At 43.1% G+C, this 25,784-nt stretch overlaps 1 protein-coding gene across 2 annotated transcripts in view; it reads right to left on the reverse strand.

Annotated features, from left to right (window-relative positions):
* The window catches only part of prkd3 (protein kinase D3), a 53,286-nt gene extending 28,131 nt beyond the window's left edge, over positions 1-25,155 (reverse strand). For both annotated transcript variants that reach the window (XM_080850142.1, XM_080850141.1), the window contains exons 1-2: positions 25,024-25,155; positions 23,487-24,248 (exon numbers count right to left, since the gene is read on the reverse strand). In XM_080850142.1, coding sequence (XP_080706268.1) covers positions 23,487-23,780 — 294 coding nt within the window. In that variant the 5' untranslated portion in view covers positions 23,781-24,248; positions 25,024-25,155. The remainder of the gene's footprint in view (positions 1-23,486; positions 24,249-25,023) is intronic.
* Positions 25,156-25,784: the final 629 nt, after the last annotated feature.

Here is a 25,784-nt window from a genome sequence, read left to right on the forward strand (position 1 = left end):
TGGATCTAATGATGACACAATGGGACCCAGGCTGCAGTTACTGCTAATACAAAAATGGCTTATCGTACAATAACTGGCTTACAGCATTGCCCCTTATTTGTGTAAGGCTGTGGTCTACATGAGACTCCAGAAAGCAGTGACCAGTTATTTCTGCCCTTAAATAACTCCCACCACATGCTCTTCTGTGAAGTCACAAACTAGCTCACTCATGCTCTTGAACGATGCCATACTCCAGTTTTCATATATTCCCAAGACAGATGAAACTCTCTATTTGTTAACCGCCTTACATAATCTCCATCCAGCCCAGTTGTGCACTACCTCTAATCTGCAGAGGACGTCTGTGCCATTAGCCATAGGAGATGAGTGTGCACTTCCCACTGGGTGAGTAATCCAGTCCTGCACAGAAACCATACCAACAATGAATACTCTGTGTGGACTCTCTTCCCCTGACTCTCTAGGCTGTCAGATAAGGCAGCAGATGTGGTTGAGAGCAAGGGGTTTAAGGAGAAAGGGCGCAAGATTCTGGACGGAGAGAAGCACTTGACAGTATCAACTGAGCTTGCTCCAAATACATGGTGTCATTCATAGTTATGCATGTTCAGGGGCAGGAGATTGGACGTTGAGTGTTGTTACTTCATACAACTGTATGTGCTGTAGTGAGCTAAGAATGTGCTTGTGTTCAGCTGGTGGAAGAAATAGTCTCACACTACACTATAAAAAATAACTGACCCTATTTACTCAAAAAAATTGTGGTAACAATTTCCCCCTACCTTTTTCAGGTAATTTTTACACAGATTCCCCAAATATCCTTTACTACAATATATCACGTAAAGCTTACAAAGATTTTTTAGGTAAATATTGGCCTTCAATTACACAGATTTTTTAGGTAAAGTTGACCTACAAATACAGATTTTTTTATAATGCCCTTACTAAAATAAATTATTGGATGGGGAGGAGGATCTAGTGTTCGTAGGGAACGTAGAATTCCTTGTGTTCATAGAGAGTCAAGTTTATTCTGATACCGGTGGAGCCTTTCAGTAACCTGGGAGATGATTGCCTCTTGTGGGTATCGGACCTGTGACTTTTAAGTGACTTAGAAAACCTTACACTCGGCGGGTTGTGAACCTGTGCTTCTCACATTCGTAACGCTGTGCCCTACCCGCTATGCTACCGTGATAGTACAAATCTAAGCAGTACGATATCGTCAATCCGCAAACCCTCGAACAAGTACATTATTGACGATACCGTACTGACTCGAGTACCTTATTGCTTTTATAACACGGTTGCCAGGAACATTATACATATTAAGTACAATTAAATTATAAATAGTAAGCTGCCTTTCAGCACAAAAAAGTTGTAGCCTCCAAACATTGTGTATCGCATTTTAGTAGGCTAGCTAGCTATTGTGTGTTTTCAATGGAGTTTTGGTCTAAGGGTTAGCAGCCACCTACAAATAATATTCGAGACTTTCAGTGAAGACTTACAATACTCTTCAACATTCGTGTAACACAGAAACAACTAACCGACTCAATGTAGACATATAAAAAGTCGTGTAGATAGCTTAATTGACATGAAACATTTCCCACTAACAAGCTTCAAACACGTCGCCATCTTGGTTCGCATTTTATTTTTTGAGTGCGCACTGGTTGAGTTCCAGTGTCAAATGCGCATGTCTATTTAATACTAAAAAAAATTGTGTACATTTCACTGGGCACTTGCATCAATACTCTTTGCCTGCACATTCTACATAATATCTTGCATGGAGTTTACTAATAAATAACATGTGTTGTCCTAAGTATTGCTTTACACAATAAAATTAGGTAGTTCAGTGTAGTTTATCTAATATTATTGTGAGATTGACAAAATGTAGTAATTTCATGTATAATAAACACATTTAACTAAGGCACATTTACAACACCCCAAAATCATTTTTTACAGTGTAGGGTCAAACCAAAAACCTCAGGCATGGGAGGAGAAAAGAGACTTAAAACTATGGAGGATAGCATCAGTCGCCAGCATGTCTTCAGTACACTACACTACAGGCCTATGTGAAAAAACATAACGTCAGGAAATCGATTGTAGCAAAAAGCTGCACTCAGCAATAAGGACTGATACCCATCACATCACATTGTCTTTGGGCCATCTGTCCAAGAACATATTACATTTTACGCAGAGCACAAAATGTCATGAGAAGTAACTTGACCTAGCATTAGTGAGCGTGGAGTTATTGTAATCCTGTTGCGTAGACTGGTGAAGTTTCCTCCTGATGTTTAAATAGCTTGTAGGGCTCTATAGGTTATGGAAACCGCCTATAATGTAGACTTGGCCTGGCATCAATAGATACCTTACCTAATTATACTAATGAAGAAGAAATGCAGGCTGAGATAATCAAACACATGGCATCAAAACAACAGTACACTTACAATTAAGCTTCACTTAAGCAGTGGAAAAATGCTAAACAGAATGCAAACATCAGGCTGTGCTCTAGTGCAGGTCCCAGAGCTCCATGGGGCAACATATTAGGAGTTCAGTTCCTTTCTAGAGCTCCATGGCGCAACCTCTTAGGAGTTCAGTTCCATTCCTTAATACATTCTAGGACACACAGCCAGTCCAGCTAAACTACTAAACTACTGCCAGGCAATAATAAAAGCCTTTCCTGTTTCCCGCTCCAATCAGGTTTTCAGTCCAGGGACCTTTATGCTAACTGTTATGCCAAAAGGAGCTGTATTAGTAATGCCCATTCCCTGCAAGTCAAATGTATATTATATTCGCTAGGGTTTTTGTTCCAGGTCACTCCATGACAATTTCAGATAATTTCTTTATAGAGATTAGGCATTTAGGAAAACATCTTCTAAATCTCTGTCTGCGCTTAAGTCTTGCTCGTAGTCTGGACAGCATATGTTGTTGCAGACTTTCTTTATACTTTCTTTCTGACAGCGATGACACAGTGAAGCTTCCCTCTGTTCACATCCCAAGACCCATCAGCCCTGACGTCAGACCATACTTAGCACACTCCCTACGGCTGCCCAAAAGGAGGGCAGCACCTTGACGTTGGCACACCCTGGCCTGCACACTTTCCACCCGACGGAGAGAGGCCAACCACTTATCACAGAGATACCAGGAAGCTGCTAGATGGGAAGAGGGGTACGTTTCTAAAAACTATCTCCAGTCAGATAACATGAGTGGCGGAGACAAGGAGGAAGAGTATGTGTTGTACACACTCACAGATGGGAGAGGGTGAGGTGTAGAAATGATTAGTGGATCGCAGTGGCTGATTGTCTAGTTCTGGGAAAGTTAGGTTACAGTTTAGACCTGCTCCAAGCTTGGTTCTGGATTATGAGATAGTTGAGAGAGGACTCATGGGCGACATTTTGAAAGGAACAGTGGAGAATTAAATAACCTTGCTGCTGAATATACCGCCACTATTTGCCGAGTTAATGGCTGTGGTAAGTGGAACAGTTTGACGCATGAGGGGAGTGATCTGTGGGCAGTTAAGACTGTGGCTTGCATCTTGACACCTCGCCTGCTTCGGTCACACTTGCTTAACCATCAGGATATAAAGTGTGTTTACAAACCAGAGAAGTTATCACCAGTTCTTTTCTGGCAAGTGTTACATTTAATACCCACCATTAGCCAGGAGAGCGTCGGTGATAGAGATTATTTCCAAACACGGTTAATGACTTAAGAATAATAATCAAGTGCCTTGTATTAATATATTCCTTGTATGAATCATGTGCTTATGAAAGCAGGAGCATGGCTTTTCTCTGTGTGTGTAACTAGAATATTAGGTGCCACTAAGTCTGCATATGAACAAGAGCATGTTTAGACCAGAGGAGATAAGAAAGGAACTATGCTTCTTCCGACCTTGTGCAAAACTGCCATCCTTGCAAGACAGGGAGCCTCGGACGTGAGAAATCCACCACGTGATCAACCCTGCTGAAAGCTAAACTTCTGACTATATAAACTTTGTGCGACGGGTTTATCAGGGCCTTCACTGTCAGCCTCGGCTGGGAGGGGAGCCCGATTGCAATTGTCTTTGTTTGTTTGTCTAATAAATATACTTTCATGCAGCTCCGGAGTCCTGAACTAAGTAGGGTGAATTTTCACCTATCAGTCGGAGTGGGTGGAGATGAGCTTAAATGAGGAACAGATTGGCTGCTGGTGGGTAGAGGGAGGGGGGAGGGAGGGAGGGGGGGTTCTGGAGTGCAGAAACAGGGCTCAGGGCCCAGACATCCATTGTGAATCAATGCCTAGTTTTTCTTTTTTTCCAGTGTCAGGACTTAACTGGAAGCAGTCGTGCGTGTCGTAAGAAGAGCGTTGCAGTCCCACAAAGCCAAGCGGTCGGGGGCCACACACACACCAAAGACATCAGTGTGGCAAATCTGAATGTGAGGTCTGCTCGTCAAGTTTTAAAGCACAAAAGGGCCTGGTCTCGGCCACTATAATATTCTGCTAATGAGATTACTCGACATGGATATGGTAAATCCTGTGAGACCCAACAGTGGTATGGATAATGGGACATGTCACATCACTTTCTATTGAAGAGACGGTTCAATGCAGATAGATGGTGCACTATAAAAGTGCAGACTTTAGTTATGTGTAATCCATGACAAACATGGCTAGTATGGTACAGGATGATATCAAAACCTAAAAACTAAATTGTTCTTTGAAAGTTAAATTCTTTCTTTCTATGAACACTCATTTTCTACCAGCTAATGTGTCTACTTCACTTTAAAAAAAAACCTTCACAAAAGACTACCAGTTAATCAGAGTCAGCAGTTCCCTGTATGGTGTAGAGCTGAATCTTGAATGTCTGTGTCTACCAGGCCAACTCAAGCGACCAGAGGGCACAGCTGCCACTGCAAAGGGAGGGTGTTAACAAGGAGCCTGACAGAGGCTGAGTGATGGGAGCTGGTTTGGCCTGAGGGGACTGTGCTTGTGACCCAGGCTGACTGATATCTCCTCTAGAGTGAATTGCTTCTGTGAGTCTGTGCATGAGGTGATAACTGACACAGACATGTTACAAGTTGTTTTTCTAGAGAAAGAGAAGGATTCTGTTTATCCCACTCCTTCAACTTTCTCCAAGCGTGCTGCTCTGCCTCAGCAGCATCAGTTCCTCATGAGTCTGTCTGCTGTAGTAAAGTAGAATCAGTTCTCCATGAGTCTGTCTGCTGTAGTAAAGTAGAATCAGTTCTCCATGAGTCTGTCTGCTGTAGTAAAGTAGAATCAGTTCTCCATGAGTCTGTCTGCTGTAGTAAAGTAGAATCAGTTCTCCATGAGTCTGTCTGCTGGAGTAGAATCAGTTCCTCATGAGTCTGTCTGCTGTAGTAAAGTAGAGTCAGTTCTCCATGAGTCTGTCTGCTGGAGTAGAATCAGTTCTCCATGAGTCTGTCTGCTGTAGTAGAGTAGAGTCAGTTCTCCATGAGTCTGTCTGCTGGAGTAGAGTCAGTTCTCCATGAGTCTGTCTGCTGTAGTAAAGTAGAGTCAGTTCTCCATGAGTCTGTCTGCTGTAGTAAAGTAGAGTCAGTTCTCCATGAGTCTGTCTGCTGTAGTAAAGTAGAGTCAGTTCTCCATGAGTCTGTCTGCTGTAGTAAAGTAGAGTCAGTTCTCCATGAGTCTGTCTGCTGTAGTAGAGTCAGTTCTCCATGAGTCTGTCTGCTGTAGTAAAGTAGAGTCAGTTCTCCATGAGTCTGTCTGCTGTAGTAAAGTAGAGTCAGTTCTCATGAGTCTGTCTGCTGTAGTAAAGTAGAGTCAGTTCCTCATGAGTCTGTCTGCTGTAGTAAAGTAGAGTCAGTTCTCCATGAGTCTGTCTGCTGTAGTAAAGTAGAGTCAGTTCTCCATGAGTCTGTCTGCTGTAGTAAAGTAGAGTCAGTTCTCCATGAGTCTGTCTGCTGTAGTAGAGTCAGTTCTCCATGAGTCTGTCTGCTGTAGTAAAGTAGAGTCAGTTCTCCATGAGTCTGTCTGCTGTAGTAAAGTAGAGTCAGTTCTCCATGAGTCTGTCTGCTGTAGTAGAGTCAGTTCTCATGAGTCTGTCTGCTGTAGTAGAGTCAGTTCTCCATGAGTCTGTCTGCTGTAGTAAAGTAGAGTCAGTTCTCCATGAGTCTGTCTGCTGTAGTAAAGTAGAGTCAGTTCTCCATGAGTCTGTCTGCTGTAGTAAAGTAGAGTCAGTTCTCCATGAGTCTGTCTGCTGGAGTAGAGTAGAGTCAGTTCTCCATGAGTCTGTCTGCTGTAGTAAAGTAGAGTCAGTTCTCCATGAGTCTGTCTGCTGTAGTAGAGTAGAGTCAGTTCTCCATGAGTCTGTCTGCTGGAGTAAAGTAGAGTCAGTTCTCCATGAGTCTGTCTGCTGTAGTAAAGTAGAGTCAGTTCTCCATGAGTCTGTCTGCTGTAGTAGAGTCAGTTCTCCATGAGTCTGTCTGCTGTAGTAAAGTAGAGTCAGTTCTCCATGAGTCTGTCTGCTGTAGTAGAGTCAGTTCTTCATGAGTCTGTCTGCTGTAGTAAAGTAGAGTCAGTTCTCCATGAGTCTGTCTGCTGTAGTAGAGTCAGTTCTTCATGAGTCTGTTTGCTGTAGTAGAGTCAGTTCTTCATGAGTCTGCTGGCAAGATTGAAAGAAGGCTAAATGCACACGTTTGTCCTTTCCAAAATGTTATCTGAATATTTCTTTAAGAACAACTGTATTCCTCAGCATGACTCTTTTCACCCTGTTGCACAATAATGGCTATAACTGGTAACAGCTAGATGCAAGGGTTTCTCTGGCTAAATTCTACAGTAAACTGATGGCCTCTTTAGTGCCCTCTCTTGAATTAATCTCTGAAAATGTGGAAAATGTTCTCTGAGCACCATCTAGCCAGCAGCCTGCTTTTATCTGAGAGGCATTTGGATTCAACCTAAAAGAAACCACTGCACCCAGAATGTATCCAGGGTTTGTTTCTTTTGTATGATTCTATATATGAGAAATGGGATCATATTCTTTTTTTAATTCCCTATATTATGTACTGCGACTTATCACTGACAGAATGCCCTAATCCTATAAGACTGGATATCTAAACCCAAAGGTTGTCTTCAAAATCAAATCAAATTATAGAATGACCATCCTTTTGCTTGGGAGAAGGACATGCATCTCAACACTTCTGATTTTTTTATTTTACACCAAGGACTCATTTTATGATGGATTAATGTCCAGTTTAAACTGGAGCAACTGTGTGTTTAAACGTCTGCCATCTGGCTGAAGCGAATGAATGCATGATTCAATCGGCAGCATTACCATCTACCGTTGAAAAACATGATTTTTTTTGTCAGGCATGTGTCATAAAATGTAACACACCAATGGACTTAAGTAACACCCTGCCCATGGCATTCCTCCAGAATAACACCAGAAAGCATAACCCTTGCCCACAGCAGGCTATGAGGTCACAGAGGACCAAAGTAAGGCTTTTAGATCTAAAAATATAATTTCGAAGCTAAGTCCACGTGGATAAAAAAAATCAGAGGTGGAGAACGTCTCCAAACTGAGTGTGTGCTTAATGAACAGTTTTGTAATTTAGCGTCCGCTGTGTGCCACTAAAGAGAGAGGGCGGGGGCACAGCCCCTTTGTTCTGCTCTTCTACTGACATGTCTTGTGTGGGGACTGTCAGCATACCATATTCAGGAAGACCACACAATGATCGATTTGCCATTATCTGTAAGAAACTCTCAAATCTGGTACAGTGTGTAGAGTTAAGACAATTGAATGTAAAATATGCATATTCTGGCCATGATATTACTGGGCTACCGTTTTACACAATGAAATTGATTAAAAATCTGCTTATGTAGGGGATGGTGATGCCTCCATACCCTTTAAACACTGGTAATGGCCCTACTTGCACACCCAAACACATCATGCCATAACAGATCAGTCGGATTCCCTGATGAATGCTCATAGTTTTCATGAAGCACTTTTTCATTTTTTAAAAGCCCCCACAATCCTTGACCTCCAGAAGGATTAGTGGACATGGAAGTGCTCTTCACGCTAATGATAATCGAGCATGATCAATGTAATTAGTTTACATAATGCAGAACACTGTTTAATCAATTAAAAGCATACACTAGGGGAATGGAAATACTATGTATTTGGCCTGAATGTAGTATTAAATACAGCCTCCTTTCAGTGTGTGCTCCATTTATTTCTGAGCCTCAGAATAGTGGTGTTGAGTGGGCTGTGGATTAGCTGGAACGTCTTTACACTGTTTAAAGGTCAAGTGGTGTTTGTGCAGTTTATGCTGCCTAGAGAGGTGGCTTTTTTTTTACAGAAATCGTGGAAGCTCCATTCATGCCGGTGTGAACGGTACACATCCTGTTTCGGTGTCGAGCATGTTGTGTAATGTTCCGTTAATCTTTGAAAAAAAAAAATGCTTTCCATTAAACAGCACTCTCTAAAACACCTTACTGCTTGATAGGGGCGCGGCTGCTAGCTACCATGATGAAATCCCATAATCTCCATGGCCCAGTAACAGCCTAGAATGTACCTCCTGTCCAGGGGCTGCTGGAGTGGTGTGGTACAAGAAATAAAGAGGAAAAAGGAAAAGATTTACCCCTTCAGTGCATTACATACAACTGGATAGAGTGCAGATAGCCGCTATGCTACCATGACCCTGCCAATGGCTCATGTCTCACAGGCTGGCTGCTAAAGAGCAGTATCATTAGCCGCTATGCCAGTATTGCCAACATTGTGGTGTGCCAATCTGTACTCAAAGGTTCCAAAATTAGTATTTTCCCCAGTAAATTAGTATTTTTCCTGAAGTGAAATCCAGGGACGTGCACAGGAATTTTGAAGGGCAGTTGCTCTGCTCTGGAGAAAAGGGGCAACACAATATTTTTTTCACCACCGCTGCCACGCCCCCTCCATGTAATTGCAAATTTTCCAAATATCATTTTAAACTGTCACTTACCGCGAATGCCATGCCCCCTCAATGTAATCGAAAATTTTCTAAATATCATTTTGAACTGTCACTTACCCCGAATGCCACGCCCCGGCCATGTAATCGCAAATTTTCCGAATAGGATTTTAAACTGTCACTTACCGCGACTGCCACGCCCCCGCCATGTAATCGCAAATATTATTATTATAAAATATTTCCTAAGGAGGGGCAACTTATTTCCTTTGGAGGGGCAACTTCCGTCGAAGAGGGCAAACGGGCAGTTGCCCAAGCAACCTTAGCACACTCCTGTGCACGTCCCTGAAATCTGTACTGCGTTAATGGGTGCCACAGGCAACATTTTGATATGTCCTTGTAAAAGAAACAATATTTTGGCATTCAGCCTACAAATGTAGACTTATTTGTAGTCTGTAAGATCACTTTTTAAAAGGGTCTCTTTTCTTCATCACGTGAATTTGTGTCATTGTGTATTTTGGCAATTTGGTTATTTGGCATAAAATAAAATCAAGGCTGAACAGGTGACTTTTTCAGTCAGGGTCATGCCACTGGACTGGGTCTCAAAACCCATTTACAGCAGACTCTTATTCCCTTAGACTTGGGTGCTGGCTGTTTTTTGTTTGATGGAAGACATGTGTGTCTTAACATCATAGAGTCCATAATGGGCAATGCTAAATGTGGACCGACATATAGTGCAAAATGCATGACTAGTAGACACAGGACTTTAACTAATAGAAGTGTATTCCAGGGTATAACTTTGGAAGAAAGTCCGTTTCCTAGGAAATGGCTTCTTTTTTTCAGCCATACATTTAGATTATAACGTTTGCATGCTATATTAAAAAACATATAAAAAATGAGAAATTGTTCGTCCACAACAGAAAGATTGAGCTAAATGAAAAGACTCAGTAAGGCAAATTGAGCGAAGTAAGAAAGGAGTTTGATTCGACAGAATACCGTCACGTGGAAAGTACTGCTCGACAACGACCAGAAGAGCAGTGACAGCAGCAGTGCTCGTGTCAGTTTGTTGCCACGGGGATGACAACAAATGCTGTCTGTTCCAACTTCAGTCTCTTGCCTTACTGAGTCTTTTCATTTAGCTCACTCTTTTGACAGAAATATACCTTGATTCGAATGGAAATTCTGCGTTAACCATTCGTATGTGTTAGAAAAATATATCGCTCGAGTCAATAAAGTTTTATTCTTGATCATTAGTTTAATATTGTTTGATTGGGGTTTCATATTAAGCAGTAGTTGATTAAAAAAGAAAACATCCCAGAAACGTACCCAAATCTGTTGGTGGCGGCCATTTGTAAACTAAGAGCAGGGTACTATTCGGCGACACTCGCTAAGCGGTTTAGCGAGCTAAATTCCAGGCTAAAAAAAGACAACACCGCTTTAGCGGATTCGGCGTAGCAACTTTTGCTCAATTTCCATGGTAATTAATCGCTTAGCCCTAGCCTGCTCCAGGGCAGGCTAAGCAAAGTTTAGCTGGCTAAACTTGCCACACCCACGCAAAAAGGAGGGACCCCATTGACAAGGAGTCATAGTTTGATTCATTAAATAATATTCGAAGTTGACCCTAAGTTGACGCTATGCTACCATGACCCTGCCAATGTCTCACATGTCTCACAGGCTGGCCGCTATGCTATCATGAACCTGCCAATGGCTAACATGTCTCACAGGTTATGCTACCATGACCATGCCAATGGCTCACATGTCTCACAGGCTAGGCTGGCCGCTAAAGCCCTGGCCAGGAGTCAGTCATCTATGTCATCTGTGTCTTTCTCTTGCTCCTTCTGTCTTTCTTACCACACAGCCTTTCTCTCGTTCGCTCATGTTCTATTTTCCAACTCTTTCCCTCAGAGACTCTATGTTTTTCTTCTAATTTTCCACCTCTTTCATCTTTCTTCCACTCTTTCTGTCACTCTCTTCATCACTCTACCTCACTTCTCTAACTCCAGCTCTCTGTTCCTCTCATTTTCTCCTTCCTCATCATTCTCACACATACATATGCATATGCACGCACGCACACACACACACGCACGCACGCACGCACGCACGCACGCACACACACACACACACACTCACACACACACAAACACACACACACAAACACACACACACACACACACGCACACACACAAATATGCACAAACACACGCACAGACACACACAGACAGACACAAACAAACACACACACACACACACACACACACACACACACACACACACACACACACACACACACACACACACACACACACACAGACATACACACACAAACTCCCTCCCAGCTGCAAGTCTTGGTGGCTAATCTCCACTTCCAGAAAAACCAAAAAGAACATCCATCACGTTTGGATACCGGCTCTGGCATTCTGTTGTTTTGTTTTTAACTCAGTTGCTCAAAAATGTCTCGCCATCGCAAGAGAATGTGCTTCCTTTTCATATAACATTTCCCAGACATCCTTAATGTGTTAACAATCACAGATATTTAATATCAAATGGATCACTCAGCTAATCAGATTGTTTCAACTCTGCATGTTTGGTGGGAAGCATCAAGACCTAATTCAGGGCAGCAACACCGCTCAAGTCGCAGACTTTTCACAGTGCTTAGAGGATTAGAATGTAAAAAGCACAAATCAGACATGCTCCTTCTCTCTGTGCTCGGTACTGTGCCTGTTCTTGTCTTATTGAATGATGTTATGCACAGCCGCATAATTAATACCTACTGAATAAACCGGCTTATATAAGTGAACACACCATTTGTGATGTATGCTTGCACATCCCACATGTAGAGAGTGCTGTTGATATGAAACAGTGCCAGCTGCTGCTGACTTGGTGAAATCTCGGCGCTAACCACTGCCCTTGTGGTCTACCTCCAAACCACTGAACAGGGCTGTTGTAGTGAAATATATAGGAGCTGTCAGATACCTGCCAACACAAACACACCTCAATTCAAAGGAGGATATGATGAAACATATTGCTATTGGATTAAGGCCCTTTCCTAGTGTGTATTTAGCATTCACTCTTGAGTGAGTCCTCATCTGGTCACTACTGATAGACTGGGGAGATTGAAACCACAAACACAACCTGAATCAGCATTCCAACACAATGGCCAAGGAGCCACAGGGCCACGGGGCCCCACCTTTTCAGGTGAAGAGTTCTCAGACCTCTATTAGTTGTATAGTTCTGCTTTTGGCTACTAGTGGCTTACTTCTGCTTAGATGTATTTGTATATGTATAAAGACAACTTTATTTCATGTGTTATTGCTACAATGTTAAGTGTCTTGCTAACATTTTCCGTTATCTGAAAGATTTTTACAGATAAACAAAATGCTATATTTTTAACTGGTATATTTTCATTGGAGGTAGGCAATATTTCACCGGAGGGCTGAGAGCAGAAACCCATTCTCCCTTACCTTGGCATAACATGTTTGCCTGTGACAGCACTAACACTCCCAAAGCTTGCATGCAAACAGACCATAGCTTCGGTGATGATGGGCGGGCAGAACCACCATTTGCTCAGCGCACCACGGTACATTGAGAATGGAGTGAGCCCTTATATATGGGCCATTCTACCAAATTCGTGTAATATGCAGTCCCTCAACAATAAAAACTATTTACAAAACAATTAGGTATTTAGGCATAGATATTTAATTAGAAAATGTTATGGTCTATATAAAACCAATGCATTACATGAGATAGTGATAAGCTAAATATATACAAAATCATCATTTATAGGGTACTTTCTATTGGGAAGTAGCTGTCCCCAACCCTGACATCTAAATTTCAATGCCTTTAAATAACACTTTTCAATTTTTTTAGATTTTTTTCAATGATTTAATTTCAAAGATCTTTATGATTGGGTTGAAACAGAACTTGGAATATTTAGATTTATTGTGGGTTTAATTTTTAAATCAATTTACTATACTCAAAAAATCATGTCCCTAGTTTTCATGTCACTACCGAAACACAAGAGTTTTAGTCCATTGGCTGAGCCTGTGTTTTAGCCACCACCCTGCATTTTTGACCATGCAGTGACACTGCATCCCTGTCCCTCATGGTTGAATGGTAAGTAGCTAAATCCCATAGTTTTTATATAAATGTGTTCCAAAGTCTGAAAATCGACGTGTAACCTTAAGAATTGTCACTACCGAAACGCATGTTTTCTTCAATTAAGTAAACCTTTTGGGGTTTCATGGAAAATCTTATGTTTGTATGTGTGTTCACCTCTTCAAAGATGTGTTTGCAAGCCGTGTGCTTGCTAGAATTCTTTATTTATGCTTAAAGTTAGCTAGAATTGTCACTACCGAAACGGTCACTACCGAAACATATGGTAGTGACCAGATGATTTCGGTAGTGACAAAATGAAATGGTAAGTAGTTCAATCCCATCATTTTTAAATAAATGTGTTGTGTGGACTAAAGGGCGGCCCAGAGCACCTTTTGGATGATTTTGGGAGAGAAATGAACATCCATCCAACAGTGCAGTCACTACCGAAACAGTGCAGTCACTACCGAAACAAATAAATTGAACTTGAAAATTTGGTAAAAAATCAATTTCTATGGATTTCATTGTGAAAACCTTCAAGAAATATTTGTAAAAATACTCTTCAGAGAAGGGAAGGAAACACAATCTGAACAGGTCAATAATAATACTTTTTTACTATAGTAAATGTGATGTTTCGGTAGTGACAATTTTTGGAAGAGGAAAAACATTCCAACACATTCTGAAAATACCATATAAAACTTGACTGTTCTTTTACTAATTATGTGTACTTTAGATATGGTACAATATACATAGGGACAAAGTTTTGGGAATAAACCATAAAAAAATTCAAAATGTATCCGACATGACTTTGCATCAATTCGGTAGAATGGCCCATATAAGACATTAAAAACAGACTCAAGGTTTTTTTAATATATGACAGAACACTCTGTTCTCTACCATTGACCACTGGGCATTAAACATCTGGAGAAAACCGGGAAAAGTACTGAGAGAAGCTTTTTGTAATTTGGCCGGGAGCTTTCCAGATTTTAAAGAGTGAAGGGCTGGTATCAAAAGAATTATGAATGTACTTCTGTTCTCCTGGATCTGTTAAAGGCAGAGAATACAATTTTTGATCATATAATTCAGAGCAATTATGGTGAATGAGAGTGCAGAGCACTATGCCTTATTAAAACTGAAACCAGAGGGTAACTGGCATCAGTAAAGGCTGGCCTGGTTGCTCGGTTTCTGTGGCCATGTTTTACTTCCTTGCTACCAGGTTATCGCTATGGCAGATCACTCACCGGGCGGACACGGAGGAAAAGCAAACACAGCTAAAGAAAAACACCTCAGAACAGTGCTTGGTCAATCGGTCGATAGCGCTTGCGCTGCTAGGGGAGGAAAGAAGCCGAGCTCCATATGGTTTTCATTGTATGAACCTGCCTCTATTAACATAATGGGAGGAAATCTCTCCGTTTTTGAGTGCTAACAGTGACTCCATTGTTGTGTCTCCGTGACATCTGCGCATTTTGACCCCTTTTTTCACAGAGATGTGGTGTCATTCCGCTTAAACTGTAAAGTTAAATTAACCAAAAGCCGAACTCTTGACTTCTCCCTTCTGCTTGGGACAATGAGGGGTCTGAACTTGGCGCCATTCCAAGCATCTGCATGTACTCTTAACCAATGTCATGGAGTAAACTGTTTATGTACGGTGCACAGACCTGTCTTTGGCCTCCACACACAACATTTATGTGGGCCCAGAGACCCAGTAGCAGCGTCACTGAAGGGGACTGGAAACACACTCAACCAGGTGTGAGAGCTTTCAGGGCACCATTCATTAGAGCCTAACATTAGAATCTCTCCTTAATTCAGACCACCCTCCTCCCTTTGTCTGACAGTCACACAACAGGATATGGGGCTCCAGAACAATTACATTGCAGGAACTATTTATCTAGTGAATAGTTTTTTGTGTAATCATGCACTCTTCTCAAAGTGATATAATTGATGTGTGCTGGGCAGACTAATGAGCTCCTGCAAGGGGAAGAGAGGAAAAAAGAACAGCCCTGTGTAGAAGACTAGGAGCTGGATTTCAGAAGAGTGAGCTCATCGTTGCCCCATGGCTATGAAGCTTTGCTGAGGCGTCATTGGCTGAGACTCATCTGTGCATGGCGTTACGGTCAACAATAGCAGTATGCACTGGAAATGATTGTTTCTGACATCAAGCACAAACACAGAAAAACAAACACTCAGGCTAAGCACTGGAAGGGCTGAAGCGTGAGGTTCTGTGCGCGGCGGCGGCGGCGGTCGCGGAGCAGAGTTGTTTGTGTTGAACTGATTATCACCAAGGCTGCTTCATCAGCTCTTACACATTTCTCTCCTATTGTAGCATAGCATCTCCCAAAATGGCTATGGCCTTGTCCCAGGCATGGTTTTAGCGGCTCTCTGTTCAAATTGTTTATTCATGCCTGTATGCTTTTCATTACCACTTTGCATGCTATTAGAGCCCCTTAATGGCCTGTCATTGGAGGCTGTGTGTGTGTGTGCGGTGTTTGGGTTTGTTTACTCTGGGCTCCAGGGTGTCCAGCAGGGAGCCCTTTGGATGCATGATCCCACTTTCCAGCCCTGCCACTCAGAGCTACTTACAGCCAGAGCAGCCTCAAGGGGCGGGCTGATGGATCCCTTTCATTCACATCCAGCACGCAATTGCACAGAGAGTCCAGATCCAGCTGAGCCATGGTTTTGTTTTCATCCCAATGCCATTTCCCCTTTTCCACTTCACCTTGCTTTCACTGTGACATGCTAACGTGGCACCCCTCCCCCACCAGCCACCGCTTAGAACAGCGACCACACAGGTCAGAGGAGCAACACATACACACCAGCACAAACTCAAACAGAGCAGTCAGTCCACAGACGTTTGATGGAGCAAGGATTCAAAACATTCCTGAAAGACCGATATTAGTCGCTCAAAAGACAATCCCCTTGGCGCAGCGATGGCTCTCTGAAGTGCCTCCGCTGCCGGCGAGGAGGCTGAGAGACTTTTAGTGGCGAAGAGTAGAGTTGACCCTGGGTCCATTCCCACCGTCCAAGCACCCGTATCCCACACACGCTGCCAGTGGAGGAGGCACCCACGAGGCTGTGGTACATTCCATGGCTGCCTCTCACCCCAAGCACACCCCAGTGTACCCGCGGGCAGTGCCCAGCCACACAGAGGTCACCCTAACCCACACACACGCACGCACGCACACTCGCACGCACGCACGCACGCACGCACGCACGCACGCACACACGCACACTCGCACGCACGCACACTCGCACGCACACTCGCACGCACGCACGCACGCACGCACGCACGCACGCACGCACCCTCGTACTTAAAGACTCATGGATACCCACACACTTTAAACCACATGCTCACAGAAAACTCACACACATCCTACCACATGCATCCTCATATTTAAACACACACACGCCTACACACTTTCAACCGCATACTCTTACAAAGACACACATACTCACACATAGACTCACATTCTAAAGCTTCTACCCTTTCCTTCACACACCCATAAGTTGAAACCTAGGCTCGTGCACACACACACACACACACACACACACAGACACAGACACAGACACACACACAACACACACACACACACACACACACACACACACACACACACACACACACACACACACACACACACACACACACACACTAAAGTGCACACTCTGTGGGATGCCTGCACTTGATGAGTCATGGTGCTGTGTTCTGTCATTCGGGGTGTCTCCTGCAGGCCCTATGGAACCACTCCAGCAGGCAAACATGAGAAAGCGAAACTGCAGATGGGAGACATTAGACTGCTGTCTTAGCTCGAGAGCGCTCTAGCTCACGTAGAACACTTGGCAGCAGCAGCTCCAAACCTGAAGAGCACGTCTAAAGCTGCTAGACCTACTTCTCCTGAACTTCATCACAATTCTGGCCACCGCTACGTGTTGATTTAAGGGGGCTGCACATGTAGAAGACATTAGAAATGTAATATTGGACTAAGAAGTGTGGTGTCAAACTCTATGTTAAAATCAGGGCCCTGTATTCTGTATGTTCAGGGTTCTGTATTCTGTACTGTTTCACAATATACAACGTACTGAATGCCTTTAACTTGTAACCATGTGTGGTACAACACCCATATTCTCATAATCAAAGCTAATTAAGATTTATTTGATCAAGCAAAAACGAAAAAAGATTATTATAAGATATTTGCACTCTCTTGGCACTGTGGATCAATTACGGTGTAATAAATGGTACCTGCATGGATCAGTAGCATTTGTAGAAGTGGATGGTTCGCTGTCCATCAACTACATTTACTGTGTTTTAGTGTACATGTGTCTCAATCTGGGTTCAGGCCCTTTCTGCAGGGAGAGAAAGACTTTTATTTCCTGTACATTTCGCAGTTAGTTTTGGCCTGCAGGAGCAGAGCTCACTCCAATTTCCATCTGTCCTCCCCCCCCCCCCCCCTCCACTTTCTCTCTCTCTCTCGGTCCTCCCTCCCTCTCCACTTTCTCTCTTTCTCTCTCTCTCTCTCTCTCTCTGTCCTCCCTCCTCCTCTACTTTCTCTCTCTCTCTCTCTCTCTGTCCTGCCTCCCCCTCCACTTTCTCTATCTCTCTCTGTCCTCCCTCCCCCTCCACTTTCTCTCTTTCTCTCATTATCTCTCTCGCTCTCTCTCTTTCTCTCTCTATGTCCCCCTCCCTCTACTTTCTCTCTTTCTGTGCAACACAGCCTGCTCCAAGACCACGGTTACCATAGCAACATTTTAACATGTTGACAACTTCCCTCCTGAATCTGTAAGAGAATGATAAAGTGAGGACTGTTACTGAGCTGAACACCGTTTTTCTTTTCTCCCCCTTTTCTCTCCTGGACATCCTTGTGATAAATCTCTGACAACATTTTCCATGGAAAGTCAAATGTGAGCGGGGTCATTAGAGCTATTAACATGTAGCTTAAAACCCCTCGCCACAGCAGCAGCAGACATCCAGCACCGAACTGGAAAGAATGTTTCCATAGGAGGACCAGGCACATGTGCTCGATGCAGCTCTAAAACACACAGTCGGTCCACAATGGAGGAGCCATTTGTGGGCCATCTGCAGTGGATTAGAATCAAACAGAATCAGACAGGAACAGGTATGACTGAGCGTTTACCGACAGACAGACAGACTTATCACACCAGTTAAATGCCCATTGCTGCCCTGAATGGCCAGAGTGTCTGTGCTGCTGTGATTCAAGGGGCAGCTGTGGAGACTTAACCTTGTGTGGAAGGGAGTTGCTGGCCTCCCTCACCACCAGGAAGGCTCCTTCACCCTGCTCTGCTCTGCTCTGCTCTGCTCTGTGAGTTACACCGCCACATCTGACCATACAGTGTTTCCAGCTGCTGCGATATTCCTGGGACTAGCATGAAGGTAAAATGTTCATAAAACTGTCTTTTGAGGAAAAGTTTTATGCTTTTTTCCGAAGCGTTTGCCAAGAGGACTGCAAACTTTCTTCCAGCACCAGCCCCAGCTTTATCATCCCCACTGAGAAAGAGGGAGAGAGAATGAGAGCAAGAGAGATTGACTTGGACATACACAGCAAGCTATCAATTTTATGTCCAAGGCCAATAATGAAGGTATAGGGAAGAGGACAATGTTAATGATTCCTTTTACCTTGGAACACCATGTCAGACTCCAGCCCTACAACTCCACTCTATCGCATGTAAGGCCCGCAGTAAAGAAACTCTGACCTAATCTGGCAAAAATGCGACCATAACATACTTGGTTCAGTGTCATTTGCCAGCAGTGGACCTCACCCTCTTTGTCGGAAGACCTCATCCTCCAAAAATGTCTGATTGAGGAATGCCGATTGCATGTCATTCCCAAAGTCCTGACCTTTTTATCCTGTGACTGCTCCCTCAGGACGGGAGGGCAAGGGCAACAACACAACAGGAAGCGCTACACTATCGATGTTTATTCTCCCTGCTTCACATCACCCTAGAGTGTTCATTATACGAACTAGCAGAGAGCACGACACCATTGAAGGCGGTGTGCACAGGCACACAATGGCCCAATAGACTAGGAGGAAGTTGAAGCAGCCTCTAAATTTTCATTTAAAAATGCAGCCATTTTGTAAGCAGCACTATAGCTTAGAGACCTACTCAATTTATCATTATTTAAGCATACATTCATTTTTGGGGGATATTCTCCAATGTAATAAACACATTGATATTGACACAGGGCACCAATTTGTACTGCCATGCACAAAAGACCCTTTCAGCTGCCTGTGCTGTGCAGATAGCGCTGGTACCAGAATGTCAGAGAAGCCCAAATTCCTGATAACCATCAGTGAATACACTTGCCAGGATCATGAAGCCATCTCATTCACTCTTCCTGTCTCTATCGCCTGGAAAAGAGAACTAGGGGCCAAGCGTGCTGAATCACAGCCAAGTCATGTGCTTTTCACATTTTGCCGTCAGATAAATGAGTCCTGTGTGGTGGGCTCTATGCTCCTCCATTATAAATAATTGCAGTTCGACTTTGACTGTAGGTATATAAGAGTAAGGGTCATCCGGGGGCTAACATGATACTGCAGAGACACAGACAGAGGTTAGACACAGTTCAGTTCAAACCACAGAGCGTTTTTGAAAGGGACTAAGGAAAAAAAAACACAATAAAATGACAGTCTTTCAGAAGATGCTTTCAGTGCCTGTGTGGAAAAATCCGCTCTAAATCATGTGTGATTTTTCTGTATCTGATACATGAGTGTATGAGACAAATGTTGGGGAAGTAGCCTGTATAATACAGTAGAGTGCGTACCCCAGTTACAAGCGGCAGTATTGACATGTAGCCAAAGTGAAATACAAAAGAGGGCCTCTGGCTTCTGCTCTTGGGCATGTTTCACAGAGTTCATTGTCCTGAACTTTCAGTGACATTTATGTTATCCATATGCATCTACAGTATATCTTCTTGGCAAAGTATTAAAGCCAACATATGAACCAGACGCTTGAACTTTTAAGGGGTTAACATGCACACGCCATACTTTTACATTTCTCAGTAGTGCTTTTTGGATATGGTACCCTAGCTGGACAACAAGGACACGTATTTATTAACTTCTATATTTTCTTAGCTGAGAAAAATACAAAGCAATCCATATTCATATTAGTATGGACACATACACACACACACACACACACACACACACACACACACACACACACACACACACACACACACACACACACACACACACACACACACACACACACACACACACACACACACAACCACAGACACGCACACATTCACAAAGGCCATTCCCCAGGATGCTAGGCTGGGGAGCACAGGCTCTCCAGAGCAAGAGTTCCATCCCCAGCATATCTAATGAGATATCAAGCATAAAACATTTTTCCTGTCCTGATCCATCCCCAGCATATCTAATTAGATATCAAGCATAAAACACTTTTCCTGTCCTGCTCCTTCCTTGTTGACTCAGAAGCCCTGCTTTCTGCTGAGCTCAGGCATTCATGCTTTGCGGAGGCAGGTCGGGAGCTCCCCAGCTGAGAGCTCCGTGAGTGGGCAGAGAGGCCTCGTTGTAAGGGGCAGTGCCCTCTGGCGCTCAGCTGAACTTCAGTCACAAGAGTGTGGAGGACAGCAGCCTGGACGAAGGGAAGCACAGAGCCACAGCCTGTCATGGCCAACTCCCTGATGACTGACGCCCCAGCAGGATACCCAGCATTGCTACACAGAACACTTGATGAAGGAGTGATTCCTACGTTCATCTAGAACATCTGATAGGGCAGTATCTGATACGAACATTTCTTACAGCAGTAGACAATACTTGCTTAAATCTTATAACAGGATTCAAACTCTTGATTTGATTCAACATCAATGTGGATTTTCAGAAACAACCTATGCCCCTTTCAGGTGGAGAGAAACTTTCAAAGAAGACAGTAACTTATGTCTAACTATTGTCTCTGTCCTTTCCTATTTATGACACACCTAAATGACTTAATATTTAGCTTACTTGCACATTCCTTCTTTGTCTGCATGATACTGTTTTGTACCTCACCCGCATACCTACGTTATCACAAGTACAGTAAAATCTATTTTTTCCACTCCAACAAAGCAAAGCTAGATTGCTGCTCAGCCGGCACTAGTAGGCCTTATAAAGAACAATAGAATTACACTGGTCCAAAGGAATGTGTACTTGACCTCAATTGCACCCAAATTAAAGTACACAGACAGCAAAGTGCTGTGAGTTATTAACCCAATCTGTACAGTTATGTTACAAATTGGCTGTGTACACTGCTGGCCTACGGTGTGTTTGAATGCCATGTAATGGTTAGCACTCTCTTCTTGCTCATGGGCCACTCTGGCTTTACTCAACAAGGCCGCCTTGTCTCTCTGTGGACAATGACAAGCTGTGCAGCAAAATATTACAGCGTTTTTCTGCAGTGGATTGAGTTGGTGGGCAGCTGTAAGAGGTGAGGATTTATCCCTGATCTTTTGCATGAAGAGACACAATGAGAACAATGGCCCCTGTAGTCAGGCACAGAAAAAGAGCACATTTAGTAGCAAGTTCTTGAAATGCCTCCCCAGAGTCAAAACTAACTGAGAAAATGAATACTAATACTCTATCATTTAGGCAATTAGATGCAGTTTGGTAGATGGTCAGTAGATAGATTACTGAGTGATTATGGAGACGTCTTCATATTGACTTTGGATATCTGGTTTGAGCAGTTTAAAAAAGCATTCAATTAACTGTTTCAATACAATCAAACTATTTACGTAGACAAACACACACACACACACACACACACACACACACACATACACACACACACACACACACACACACACACACACAAACATGCGTACACAAGGGTGTAGAATTTACATCGTCACTCACGTGTACCTCAAAGTGCCTCACAAGCGAGAAATATAACAAAAATGATTTAATTATCCAGTGCTAAAACCACTTCAATGCCTTTAGCATTCATTTCAGTCCAAATACCAGGTTGTTCAACATGTTATATGGTGTCCGTGGTTATTTCATGTACTGTAGCATATTTACTGTACAATAAAATACATTTTTCACAATTTCTCTGTCTGTTATAGGAATGTCAAAAAAGATTGACTGCAAGGGCTTTGTTTAATATATTTCTGTGGCTATTTCAAATGGCCATTGTCACTGAAGAGCATAATAACATGAATGGAAACTGTCAGACGGTAAGATTCGGAAAAATACAGGTGCTAGAATGCAATGATTTAGTACACTATCTTCTGTAACATCTCATGAATAGGTCAATCATACCTCTAGAAACAAGTTGAAGAATAACTGGGAAAAGTGTTGAGATGATGAAGGGAACTTAAAGCATTGCAATTTATGACATTTTATAGTTTTATGTTTCAGCTCTGATCATGAATGAAGCCATCCTGAGAAAAGACACCTAGTGTGAACATCGCTTTGGACACAATCATCCGAACAGCAACAAAACTTTTCAAATGCACACTCTAACATTTCCTCAACTTCTATTGCAAAAAGAGTTCAGTGGGTGCTCATTTAAATGTCAGGGAATATTCAGGCAAAATCGGGTGCCTAAGGACTGTGTATAACCATAACAATACAGCCTCCCTAGACTTTTCATTCATGTCCAATTAGATGAATTGAGTGTGCTAGATTAACTGATGACCTGTGTGACTGGTCTCATAACAGATCCCACAGAATGAGAGAACTATGGAGACAGGAGTAATCAGCTGGAGTAGTCTAGAGGGCACTGACTGGAAGACAGCAGCCTTCTTCAGTATGACCGGCACCACACTGCCTGACCTTAGCACTTCCCTGAAGCAATGACTGGGGGCCAAATAAGATACAAATCTTGACTTTCTTTGCAGCACACAAGAAACACCTCCCCTTGTCCAAGAACACGTATGTGTAATAACACAGAACAAGGAGGACAGAAAGCAGAAGAATCTTCCTGTTTGTATGATATATTACTTATACACCATTGAAAAGTTAAGAAACTAATTATGCCCCAATACTGTTTCCATAGGAATCCCTAAGGAATTAATGCAAAAGCCAGAGACGACTCACTGCAAACAATATGAATTAAGCAAATCCTAAATCAGAGAAGAAAATGGATATCGGCCAAATGGGGAAAAAAAAGCAGAAGAGGCCGACCCAGACCTGAGAACAGAGATATTGAGTTCAGTTCTAATCGGCATTGTAACATGTCCAGCAGGAATTAATTAGGCTACAAAGTGGATCCATCAAAAAGAGAAACATGAGAACAGTGACAGTATACCAAAATTATTTCAACTATCTTAATGATGAGGATGTTTTATTGTCCATCCATACCATATTATTCATGAAAGGGGGCAGAGTCTATATGAATGGTGTTTCAGTGGTGTGTGTGTGTGTGTGTGTGTGTGTGTGTGTGTGTGTGTGTGTGTGTGTGTGTGTGTGTGTGTGTGTGTGTGTGTGTGTGTGTGTGTGTGTGTGTGTGTGTGTGTGTGTAATATTCATGATGTTGATGTGGAGTTCAGTACGCTATATAACATGTACTTACCTTTTGGTCGACTATTGAGCAAACAAGGTCCTTCACAGCAGATAATGACAGGTCGTTCGGATCCAGGTTAACTGTTTCACGAGTGAGTCCAATCTGAAGAAGAAATGAGACCCCATGGAATGAGCTCCTGGAGTTCGTTGGACTTGGAGCATTCAAACTCCCGTTGGAGAGACGGCTGTAGAGCGCGACTGGAGGACTTGGGGACTGGGAGGGAGATGGTGGCGCGGGTGGATGTTGAGAATGGAGGTAGGCTTTGGGCAAGGTCGGAGGAGTCGTACTGCTGCAGGTAGACATTTGGGTGTCCTCCAGCCACTGAGATGATCGCTGTTTAAAAAAACGAATTGTGGTTTCAATGAACCAACCACAGTAGCCAGTCTAGTGACCAACTGAACTGTGCAAACAGGCTACGTAGGTGAGGCACCCAGTCCAACAAGAGAAAGTTCCTACATGAGTTTTCTCAAAGTTTAGAGGACGTGTGCATTAAAACGCCAAGCCTCATTAGGAACCACCTCTCTCCAACTCTGACGGAAAGGCAGACAGCGGCCGAGTAAGGTGCTCCCAAACGCATCTTCCGGTGCATGAAGTTCACTTGTTTGTTTGAATCCAGTTCTTGCATGGAAAGATGACTGCTGAGCCAACACCGCAGTGTGTCCGACACGTTTGCACGCCCGATCAGCTTTCGCGGCTCCAGTACTCTCCGAATTGAAGAGAGTCCGTATTGGGCTCTGTTGCAAGAGAAGAGTGCTGTCCTCTGGTCAGAAACTAGACAGAAAACAGACAGAAAAAAACAGCTTACATTTACGTTACAGGAAAGGCATCAAAATGATATCTCAATCAAAAGCGTAGGCCTACAATTCAAGGTGTATTTCTCTCCAGGTGACAACTCAAGCTATCTCAGTTTAGCTTTAGCCCAAAATCTGAAGTTTAGATCACTAGCCAGCCTATGTATTGTTTGATGCGTGATGGGTAGATCGGTCCCAGATAGCGGCCACATCTGGAGAGGACCTGGGCCGTGTCCACTGCATAGTGATCCGCTTTCTGGAACAGCCCTCTCCGATTCAATCCACTGCTGCAGATTTAATGCTTATAGGCCTACATCATATTAAACACATACACCAGTAACCCAACTCACACACACTCTATCACATTACATAAACCATGGAAACAGATCCATAATAACCTCTATGTAGGCTAATATGAAATAACTCCTACAATACAAGCTAAAGCTAGATGTTCCATTACCTCATTTGCATAAGGTTTTAATCATAATCAATGTTTTCGTTGTATTTCTTACTTGTTTATCTATGTCTGGTCACCAAGTACAACCAACATCTGGAACCACGGCTGCCCTAACATCTGGACCCTCCCACTCCCGACTGGAGAGCTGGCAAAGAACTGCACGAGTTCACAAATGCCCGCAAAACAAGTTATACAATAGTTTGTTTGTCTTCTAAAAACACGTCGAGACACATTCTATTCTCATATACAAGATATCGTGGCAGTACGTAATGCATGCTTAGGATATGGAATACATTACCTCTAGCCTACTTTCTTTGAAAAGGACGTCTATTTTATCCTGGCAAGTGAATTGCAAAAACTTGTAATTCCAACAACCACTCAAGTAACGGAGATTTTATGTGAACTACCTCTCCCTTTCTGGTAATTTGGGCAAACAGCCCGACAGTAGACGTATTGATTCACTTGAAAAACAAAGCCGCCACTGGAAGTGGAGACCTGTCCTCTCTTTGAAAACTTTGTCTTATCTTCTATTTGCTGCCAGATACCTACTTCATGCGCATCTTATCATCGCTCCAGCTGTGACTTCTCCCCCATCCCCGCTAAAAAGACGAGAAGCGCTCTCTGGGTGTTGAAGTTCAGGCGACAGAAGAGTTTGGCTTTCAAAAATATGCGGTTGACTACAGCTACACAAATGCAACGGATTTTTTTCCTTTTGACGGTGCGCATGCCTGTTCCATGCACACGGTTTCCGTTATGTGGGTAGACACGCCTTATACTTGGGATATTCGCGACATCTATCGGTCCACAGCTCTGTGAGCTTGTCAGACCAATAGATGCTCCACGTACAGTTGGACAGCATTCATATCTAGCATTCAGAGCACACATTCATATCTAGACGGGCATATAGATTAACTCTCACATTCATATCTAGACGGGGCATATCGATTGCCGAGGTAGCTTGTCCATGTCTATTTTTACATTTTTTTTTTTGTCTTTTGCCTGCTGTTTAGAAAATAAAGTGTACGAATGTAGTATTAAATCTAAAAATACTTTCATTTC

Source organism: Sprattus sprattus, assembly GCF_963457725.1.
Source record: "Sprattus sprattus genome assembly, chromosome: 13".
Classification (NCBI taxonomy): Eukaryota; Metazoa; Chordata; class Actinopteri; order Clupeiformes; family Clupeidae; genus Sprattus; species Sprattus sprattus.